At 51.3% G+C, this 10,876-nt stretch overlaps 1 protein-coding gene across 3 annotated transcripts in view; it reads left to right on the plus strand.

The window, feature by feature from the left end:
- The window catches only part of LOC144955399 (double-stranded RNA-specific editase 1-like), a 235,329-nt gene extending 225,142 nt beyond the window's left edge, over nucleotides 1-10,187 (plus strand). The window contains exons 10-11 of one of the 3 annotated variants that reach the window (XR_013641699.1): nucleotides 2,131-2,413; nucleotides 8,194-10,187. Coding sequence is in view for 2 of the 3 variants with exons in the window: in XM_078885652.1 (XP_078741778.1) it covers nucleotides 2,131-2,331 (201 nt within the window). In the remaining variant the exon portion in view is untranslated. Of the gene's footprint in view, nucleotides 1-2,130; nucleotides 8,117-8,193 lie in introns of those variants that run through there. The other 2 variants (XM_078885652.1, XM_078885737.1) reach the window with 2 other exon arrangements.
- Nucleotides 10,188-10,876: the final 689 nt, after the last annotated feature.

Genomic DNA, 10,876 nt, shown 5'->3' on the forward strand with positions numbered 1-10,876 from the left:
GAGGCATATATTATGATCCAAATAGCACAATTAGTCTCCCAGTCAACATGGAGCGTTGGGCCAACGTTGGTCCAACGATTCCAACCACGTGCCAATGTTGGCTCAATGTTTGCATGTTTACGGGGCTATTATTGTGGGGAACAAATAGCGTCGGGCCCGTTGCTAATCGGCCCTGGCATGACTATGATGGCAGCGCGTTCAGCCTGCAGTGCGATTTTAACCCCCTCGCTGCTCTGAAGGCGCTGCTAGGTTATGGGCCGTCCATAAATGACGTCACGCACCTAGGGTGGGGGGGGGGGGCTCAGACATTTGTGACGATGTGTGACGAGGGGAGGAGGGGGGGTGTTGAGAAATGTGACGTCACATCAAAATGCGCAACTTTAAATAAATATAGACAACACGTTTTACTGAATGAAATATACTTTTTAATAAATGTTTTCTCCTACAATATCAGAGTGCAGCGCCACATTAAATACGCTACAATGACAATAGTTTAAAGCGATTTGCAGCATGTTTTTTTGGGGGGGGGAGGGGCAGAGCTTTGTGACGTCATATTTGAGGAGGGGTCTGACGCCGTGTGACGAGGGTGTGGGGGGGGGGGTAAAAAATCGTCCAAAATCGCGTGACGTCATTTATAGACGGCCCCTTATCTCGTAGTCGTGTTGTAGACCACTCACCTGGTGTAGTCTACAACTGGTGTAGACTACACACCTGTTCACCAGGTGTAGCAATGGCGTGGGCCAAGCGTCTCACTGCTGCAATATTCCCTGCGCACTACACAATCGGGGTTACACACAGCAGCAACGCATACGCGCGTGTGTGTGTGTGCGTGTTGAACTTCTTTCGCACCACCGTTCGTAGCCAAGCGTGATAATCAGAGGTGCGGGGGGTGCGGGGGTGAAGTCTAACAAACTAAACACAAAAAAACAGCAACAAAAATTGGCAAGTCCCTTCTGAAAGTTTTAAGTATTAAGATTCGGCGAGGCTTTCCTGTAGGGTAACAAAAGAAACCTTCCCCAACACTTGCACGGCAACCCAACGGTCTGCGTGGAAGGGGTGCATGGGGGATAGAGGCGACGTCACCACGAATCGCGCTTGGAGGGACCACCCCAGTAGCGTTCGTGAGCATGAACGTGACGAATCACATTGGCAAATGTACTGCGCTGTTTGCCGTGCGATGGGTACTCGGTTGCGTAGAGAGCGACGGACATGGCTGGACTTTTGGGTGCAAATCGAGTCGAGTCCCTTTGCTTACGACAGGGACATCCTAAAATGAAGAGTTATTCGGCGCTGAGGCTGATTGTTTTCAGAGAGTGGTGGTACAATCCTCCAGTTCTCCATGGCTCCAGGTCGCATACAGATGCAGCAGTGAACCAATCACTTCGTGCCCCTCTCCCCCTTTTAGTGTGATGCTAAAGCCGATAGAAAGCGGACAAAGCCACCACCGGTTACTCGTATGAAGCTTCTCTCGATCGGTGGAATCTGGTCGCGATGCACCAACCATTGCCTCGAGCTCCACGTGTGCCATTTTCTGAACGAGGGCCACTCACGATTGCCGATCTCGTCAAGGAGGATGAATCATCACGCGAACTGCGGTCACCCACGCAGCGGAGGCCGCTTCCGGCTGGCCATCGAACAAAGGCGGTCACCGCATCGCGCGCTTTCGGATGCGCTTCAGCGGCCGTCTGGAACGCTCTTCCTTCCGATATTAGGAAGCCACCGGGGCTGTGCAGTTGTAAATCATCTAGATTGACAAACACATTTCTGAAGAACTGCTTTGTGCGTTTAGTTCGTTGTCCTTCCCCCACACATCCGATTAGCGCGGTCGGCTACGTACGACGCTCAACTTACATACAGTAACCCCAGCGGAGTTTCAGCAGCCTGGTCCGATTCTTAGCCACGGGTCAACATCATTGGCGAGTGATACCGGTCCTGGGTTCGCCCCCCCCACCCCCACCCCGTCCACCCTTCCACGTCACCCTTGACAGATGAGGCACACTCTCCTCGCCTCTTGATCCATCACCTGGTTCAAGAAAACAAAATAATCCGCGTTCGGCTGCGGTGACGCGGCACTCACCACCGGTGTGTCCCCCCCCCCCCCCTCCACCACCGCCCCCTCCTCCTCTACAGCTCAACGTCCGCGTGGCCCCTTCAGCCTACCGTGGGCACCCGGAGGCCACCCCACCGGGCACCTACGCCGAGGCGAAGCAAGCTGCGCGCGACTACCAGGCGGCCAAGCAGCAGCTGTTCCGCGGGCTGCGCAGAGCCGGCCTGGGTGACTGGGTGAAGAAGCCCATGGAGCAAGACCAGTTCTGCCTGCAGATGCCCTGAGGGCGGGCGGCGAGCACGTGTTTGTTATTCTGCTACTTTCTATCGGTGCGAGAAAGTAGCAGCAGCAACAACAACAACAGCGGTAACAGCAACAGCAACAACAACAACAACACACGCGGGGTGAGTGTGATGAGCGCTCTGTTCCAGGTTATTGGAAATGACACTTTGTGACCTCTTGTTCATGTCCCCTTGCCAAGTAAGAGGGATGTTTCGTTCTTTCGAGCTCTCTCTCTCTCTGCGCGCGCGGCTGTATCACGAGGTGATCGCGGCGCTATAAATAATTCCGCTATGAATGCCAGGGCAGGTTTTTTTTTTAGAGAGAGACCCTTGGCAGACTTTAAATTGGCCCGCGACATGTCACCTTGATTGCACGTTTGGCTTAGACCCGACAACGTTAATTAACGCGTGGAAGGTTTATTTTTTATTTGATGTAATTCTCAGAGCTCGGGGTTTGTTAACTAACCATCCTGCCGCGACTGCAGGGTCTCGGACTCGCGGTGCCGCGGTGCGGAGTCGCGACTGGCTAGCTTTTAATGCGGCTTTAAAAAAAAAACAAGCCCCGTTCACGCATGAGTGGTGCATTCCGATTGGCCTAGCCCGAAAAAGCGGAGAGAAACAACGCAGTGGCGATGGCTGCCCCCCCCCCCTCATGTAGCCAAGACGCACGGAACACTGCCACTCCCCACCCCACACACACACACAGTATTCTTCTACATGTGCACGCGTAATGATGATTTTTCTTGCTCCAAAATCAAACGAATTAATTTGGTGGTTCTGCTGCTGCGTTGGCAGTGGTGCAAGAGCGCGTATACAATTAATAATACAACAATACATGATCACAATCACGCATGCAAGGGTGGATTCATTACAGTTCAAGTTGCGTCCAACGTGGTTCCATTGGGGTAACGGTCGGAATGAATGACTCGCTGGAACGAACAGGGCCAGTTGAGTTGGTTGTCATGAAGCCAAGAGACCAGGATAGAGTCTGGCTCACCAACTCGAACAAAGTTTAAATACATTTTAAAAAATCAGTACAGAAGCAACTGCATCTATCGCACGAGGTGGAATAGAAAATGTTCAAAAAATATAATTCCCTGCAACGTAAATCTGCTGGGGAAGAATTGCCTTCAGACGGAACACGGCACAAAGTACAACACGAAGCTACAGAGACGTTTAACATATATAGGGTGCCTGGAGCACTTATATGCAATTGCAAGTGAAGTGATCGTAACGAATCGACAAATTATCCTCTCAACTTGTATATTTACGTGGGGGGAGTAATCGCGGACATGTTTTGGAGCGATGGACGGAGGCAGTGGGGGGGGGGGGGCGACACAGAGAGCACGGGACGAAGCGACGGTAACAAAGGAACGAGCGAGACATCCGATAGAAATCAAATGGTACAGACCGTTGTAAAATATTCGATTCTTAATTGACCCCCGAATTGTGGCTATTCCTTGAATAGCGTAGAGATTGAGTTCATGACGTGCCTAACGCCGATGCTTTAATTTAAAACAGCATACAACCCTGGTGCCTATTCATCATCATTATCATCAGCCATGATCGATACACTGCTGCATGAAGGCCTCCTCACGCCTCTAGAGCTGCCGTGACGTATTGGCCATCTATCGGCAGGTTGCATACCTGGTGGAGTAAAACCACGAAGCTTGGTCAACGTTATCGAGTCGACAATATATTATCTAGAGCTCCCTCTAGTGGAGGCCCTTACACCAGCAGTGGCGCGGGCAGGCAATTGCAGGGTTGCGCCTTAAGCTGTAGCTGCGGCAAATCGTAAGTTAGCCCTCGTAATCCGCCCAAGGTTACCAAGTCGAGTGCCCGATTCTTAATACGGGTTCTATTTTAAGGTGGGTCTCAGAGAGAGAGAGAGAGAGATGTGCTGAGTTATATCGGTGTGACGTCTAAAACATGTCGAACAAATGTAGAATCCATCTCGCGAACAATTCCACGCCGTCATTCATTCGCCACTTGCGCAGTAACGAGTAGGGCGTGTGCAGAGGAAGAAGACCCAGGCAATTACTACCATATGCCTAACACCGGGCAGATTTTTTTTTTAATTAAACAAACTTCATGTAATGTTTCAAACCAGGTGGCTAATTGGATACAATTTGCGCACCGTAATCTCTGCGCTACGACGTGATTTGCCTTGAGGTAATGTGTTAATAATGAGCTTCAATTGACAACTCAACGCCCGGTCCCCCCCCCCCCCCCCCATCTCATCGTTTGTCAGCTCCTCATTTAGTAAAGAGGCCCCGTGCCGTGCCTCCACCCTAACGTCGCTCCAGGCTTCCCAACTTCTGTGCCAAGGCTGACGAACTCAAAGCACACGGCACAGTTCGCCATCGCGTCCCCAGCTATTGAACAACACAATAACAAACAAACAAAAAAACATCAACCGCAAGTCCGCGCGGATACAAATTCGCAATTATTCTCCCGAAAATACACTCGCCGCTCAGCGAATTAAGGCAAATCCACGACACTTTTTTCGTCCTTGCTTTGTGAACTGACCTCGATTGGCATCACGGCTGTCGCTGCGTCTCGATAGTCGGTTTGTGCCCCCTCGATTAGTCCGAGACGGACGAATAGTACTCAACCGTTCAACGCAACTTCTTAGATACCAGACAACCCACGCCAGGAGCTCCTTGCTCGTTGAGTCATCGCGGCGGCTTGAGGCTCCGCTGAGATGACTCTGCACGCACCCGCCGCGTGAATTGCGCCCCAGTGCCGCAGCGAGCCGGTGCCAGCCCATCGCACACGTGGCCCGTGTAGTCATCTGCTGGCCCATAGACAGGTGGTAGGCAGGTGGTAGGCAGGGCTGCCGCTTCTAAGGGTATACAATGAAAACCCAGCGGCAGTGACATGCTCATTCTTGATTGCTGGGTTAGATCAAGTGCTCCCTCCTCCATACAACACAGCCGAAAAAATGTACTCAACTTTTTTAAAGTAAATATTTGTAGTTTACCAGGTAAGGCCCACTGAGCTATGTAACTATTTTCTAGAAGCGACCTGGCCACAAATGATTGCTCAACGAAGTGGCTTATCGTCGTGTGGAAATATATAGCAGCCAAGCACGCTAAACAAATATTGTTTCTAAATGTGGAAGGAAAAACCTGAGGGCCCGAAGAAAAATCCACGCGATCACTGGGAGAACATGAAAACTCCAAGTATACAGGCGTCACAGTCGGGATCGAACTCACACCTCCTGTATACCAGGCGAGGTAGTTAACATCTCACCACCTTGGCGCCGATTTACTGTTTGCGACGGCACACCACCAGTATAATGAACATAAATCCACACACGTGGCCCCGCTGTTTCGACTTAACGGGTGCCATGTAAAATACTGCGGATGTAATAATCATGAAATATGTTCCACTGTCCGCTCCTAGTGGATATTCAACGTTTCCGTTTGGATTGTTCGAAAAGTGTAGAGGTCATGCGTTGTTGGCAACATGATACAAATTGGCCAAGTTTAAAACAATTATTTCATTGGGAAACAAATATCAATCGTCGCCGGCTACTGGGACAACCTTTTCAGGACCCTCATGACAACAGACTCTCCTGGGCAAACAAAAAATCATGAAAAGAAGAGGAATATTTTGCAATGCAAAACACGGGAGAATTAAATGTTCATGCATGATCTCGAGTGGACAACAACCTGGACTTTTAACGTGCTGGGAAGCCTCGCTGATTGCCCAGAACAGCGAGCTCAACAAGACGACGACCCTGGGAAAACCGGGACAGGTGGCAACCCTATATAAGAGAAATACATACATAAAATACATCGTAAGCATGCCCATCCAGAGCTCTCGATCCCAGATCTGGCCTCGCACCGTGTGTGAAGTACCGACCTGACCAACGCGTGTCTCTGTCTGTCAGCACGCGAACTTCAGCACCGATTGACTGGATCGGTTGATGTCATGCGAATGGAGTAGAGGGCCAGGTGCATGACCTCAGCTGTCCACCTCACGATGGCTGGGGGCCCTTCGTGCAGAACGCTGCGTGCAGCCGTGAGCGCTGCTACTGCTTACGTGTTGGCAGGCACATTCAGTTTCATTTATTAGGAATAGCCCTGTGAGCCATGCGGCTCTTGACTCGGGTGCAACCGCAACAACCAAAAACATGAATAAAGAACATCAGAGACCCCCCGTGGTCAGGTTTTACGGCGGCTGCCGGAGCAATTTCTGCCGGTTTAGCGCCTACAATAGTCGAGACGGCGCTGCATTCGATCCGCGTTGTATCCATTTGGATTGCATTGTACAGCCTCGGAGCCCGAGTGCGCAGACTGTAGTAGTAGTAGTAGCAGTGCCGTGCTTAGCGCTAAATAGAGCCACGCGTGGCATCCGGGCAACGGCAACTTCGTCCCACTTGCGACTGACCTCACGTTGAGGTCACACGTTGGCGAGTTTCACTGGGGGTCCGTGTCTCTGCGAGCAATTCGAGGTCACCACTCGGGGTCAGCCGGGCCCTTTGTTGTAAAAGTGATTCGTGACCTCTCGCTCCCGTGCCCCCCCCCACCCCCCGCCACATGCCTCGTGAGCTAGTGGAGGGTCTTGCGATGAGTGTTATGTTCACAAAAGGCGATTTTTGGCGCTACAGTTGAAGCAACAACAATAACAACAAACCCAATTCCTTTGTATACATATAAAAAAAAATCACCGTGCGTGCGATCACAGCTTGCGAGTGGATTTCAATGGCTTTCTCGCCGGGCGTTAAGAGGAGGGAATTACATTTGAGGCGACCTCAACTTTCTTGCAAAACTACTTCTCAGACATCTCGGAAGGAGAGTAAGTAGGTTGCAGACTGTGTGCAGATCGAGTGCACGGACGCACGCATGCATTGGTAAAACGTCTGGTTGCCTTGCGATGTTAGACGTTGTTTAGGGAATTCGTCATTGGCAAACGTGGTGTTTGCTACAAACAAATGTGGCGATTGGTGTGCATCGTCTGAGTTGGGAATTGTGTGTCTTAACCAATGAAAACGGCATCTGTTGAAGACCGTGTGTTGATGGGAAGTCACGTGACCTCTTACGGTGATCTAACTGAAAGTGGCCATCCCAGTTTCCCACTCGGGCAGCAGTCGGCAAACACAAGAACAAGAAGAGACATTTTTTCGAATTCGATCAAATAAAAAAAGACTCAATATTTCAAAAGCCGCAAAGCACTCTGTGGTTAACATGAGATCGTGAGTCATTCATAAATAACGCCACAAAGCAGTCCTTAAAGAAGAGCCGCATGCCAGTCCCGGGGCCGCCGACCCCTGCACTAGGTTGAAGGGGCAGTGAGATGTACCCCGCTGTGTGCCACGAGTTCGTTTTTTTTTGTTATTTTTGTTTTTGCAATATAGATATTGTCGTGCCCTTCACTCTGCGGGTAAACAAGAAGCGGGCAGTGGAGGGGGTGAGGAGGGGGGGGGGAGGTTCCGCGCGATGAGCGCAGAACCCCCGACGATTCCCCGCCAGGCAGCCGCTCAGATAAATATCGATCGCCGCGTGCCGCGCGCCGAATTCTGCTGCTTTTAAACAATGCGGCGAGGCACCGAGTGTGTCGTGTGCGTGAATGATGTCCGCTCGAGGGTTTAGAGCTTTAGGCCCTTTACAAAAGCCTTCACGCCGCGTTTCTGAGGCTCCTGTTCGCTGCCAAAATGCCCAGCGCGGTGGGGTTTTTCCACCCCCCAAGCAAGGCGCGCTCAACTTGAGCTGACAATGAAGCGGATCCTTAACACCCTCTGCGCCCCCCTCCCCTCTCCCCCGCCCCCCTCCCCTCTCCCCCCGCCCCCCTCCCCTTTCCTCCCACCCCCCTCCCCTCTCCCCCCACCCCCCTCTCCCCGCCGCCCGCTACTTTCAGCGTCTGCCAAATTTGTCTTCTCTCCTGCGTCTGGACATGACGGTGGCGTTGAACGCGCGGCGCGTAACGATGCATCGATTCGTGGAGTCAAGTGATTGTTTTGTTTGTGCTCACGATGCGGGCATGGAATGGCGCGAGTGTGAGAATCGATGATTGACGACATGCAGGCCACAGGAGGCGAACACAGCTCTAAAAACGGAGACAAAATGAGACATTCTACAGACTACGGATACAATAATGACCGTATCCCTGAATGGAACTGCATCACGTGACAATTCGTCTCAATTTGGTGTGTTGTGGGGTGGGTGGATTGTCACATGGCTGGCAACGAGTTCAGTCTGGAGAGGCGGTGTGTGTCACGCATATCACACGACATGAACTTCACACTCTGCACTTGCGATAGTGTGTTTAAAAAATTAAAAGGTAGTCGGGTTGAACCACAGCCCTCAATCCGGACAAATGTCTATATATCAACAAAGTGTTTGAGTTGGAGTTATCTGCTATAATAAATCAGCAACCGCCCAAAGCGCCTGCCATAGTCGTTCCTGTACAGTTGACCGCATTACGAAGTCAACAAATATTTACACGGCCACCTTGACGATTGCGCATCTGTGTTTCCAGAAGGGAGGCTAAGAAGTCAAAGTGATTCTCCTTGCGCGAGTGTGCATTGCGGCGGTGATCATTACGCGTGGCCACCACTGAGCCAGTGGTGAAAATGTCACATTCCTGTGACGGAGATGAGTCTCCCCATAGGTTCAACCACTGCAGACCTCCTCACGAAGTGCTGATCGGAGGAATGATGGACTGAGTCGATCCCCCAGCCTGCATTTTAACTCGCAAAGCTCCCGATTGCGAGCAACCCCTCCTCCCTCTGGCGCGATGTCACGTGACCGGATTGAGTCGGTGATATGGTCATTGACTGTGACGCATCTGCGATATCATTGTGCGTGCGCTGGACATTGCGCCTAATGTCTATGAAATGCACCCACAGCAGTGTGCATGGTCGTGTGGAAGCAGCTTAAGGTAAAAATACTGGTGATCATTGTTTTTTTACCCTTTAATCTGGCAACAAAACTGACACCTTTTTTTACAAGGAGTTATGTTTGCATAGACCACAATACCTGCAGTCATAATGCAAACAAAACACATAACTCTGATAAAAAGGGTAAAAAAACAATTATCATATTTTTTACTGCCAAATGAGGTTCCAATGGTGTAAAAATACACCTCAATGTCCACCTTTGTTAATGTGCGCATTGGCACGGATAAGTAAATCCAGCCTGTCCCCAAACGGGTGTCGAACCACCGCGGCGCGCCGCTGGCCGAGTTGCAACGGAGTTGAGTAGCAGACAAAAGCGGGCGCACATCGCAGCAACATTCAGGTGTGCACATTTCTCGTGTCAGGATGCAAAATAGTCCAAAACCACCGCGTGCGTGCCGCGAGAGGTCGACCGCAGGGCTCACGGTGCGCGGTGAGTGGACGGGCGAGGAGGTAGCCGGCAAACTGGGAAGAGACCAGAGGCGGTTGTGGATGCCTCAGTCTCGAGAGAGTGGGGCGGGCGGGCGGGTGGGGGGAGATAAGCCTTGCCCTCTGGGCCTGATGGGATCGGCGATCCCGATGCTCGGCTCGCAGCAGCCATTCGTAGGCTCCGTTTATTTTGTCACGTGGCGGCGGCGGTGGTGGCGGTGGAGGGGGCGGGCAAAGCGGAACGCGTTTCCGCGTGGGGATCGCTGTGTGTGGTTAAGGCGACGCATTAAACGCTGCTGCTGCTGCTGCGGATGCTGGTGGGGGGGGGGGCGCGTGCGCACGAATGTCGATCGCTCTCCTTCGCGTGGTTTGCAATGCCTCCAGGACAACAACTACCCCCAGCCTTTCGGTGGTGATATTCCGTATATATATAAATGTATTAACTTGCCTGTCGACCTTTTTTCTGTCTTTCCCTCTTGCCGCGTGTCGGTATGTGCAGCCGTGTATGTCCGTCCGTTGAATAAAGTGTGCGTGAAAACTGGGCGCTTGCTCGTCTCCTCTGAGTCTGTATCGCTGTTCCTCGGCTGCCTAAGACAGCCGCCTCGCCACGCGGCTGTCCCCGTGTCCTGGTTACTTCATTCGAGTCCGTCAAATGGACGAGAAAAAAAATTAACCCGTAAAAAACAAAGTTTTTCACTCTAAATCCTTTATATGCGTGGCGGCTAGAGTCCTCTCGTCCTCTGGCTTGAGATGGCTGCCACCTATGGGTCAGATGATTGTCCGCCAGCATTAAGCAATTGGTAATTAAATATTTTAAAAAAATTCCCTAAACAGTGTAAAATTTTGGAAAAAAAAATTTTTTCACGAAAATTAATTGTCACGCACAACGAGTCTGTGTGGAAAATGTCAGCTCGATTGGATCACGGGAAGTGGGTTAAAAAACGACCGAAAGATTTGCACGGTCGTAAGCAAGCACGCAAGCAAGCAAGCAAGCGAACTTAATATAAAGGATTTAAAAATGCCCGTCGTCATCGTGAGAGCTAAGCAGAACAGCCGTAAGGTTCGTTTCAACGCTCAGGCAATTTGCGTGCGAAGCACAACGCCATGTGCGCTTTGTGCAGCATCCACGGGACATACTTGGCGGTCAGTCCCGTCGTAGGCCGCCGACAAACAGAGATTGGGACGACTGCCGCGATGTTTTTTCCTGCCGCCAGT

The sequence above is a fragment of the Lampetra fluviatilis genome, chromosome 1 (genome assembly GCF_964198595.1).
Source record: "Lampetra fluviatilis chromosome 1, kcLamFluv1.1, whole genome shotgun sequence".
Taxonomy (NCBI): Eukaryota; Metazoa; Chordata; class Hyperoartia; order Petromyzontiformes; family Petromyzontidae; genus Lampetra; species Lampetra fluviatilis.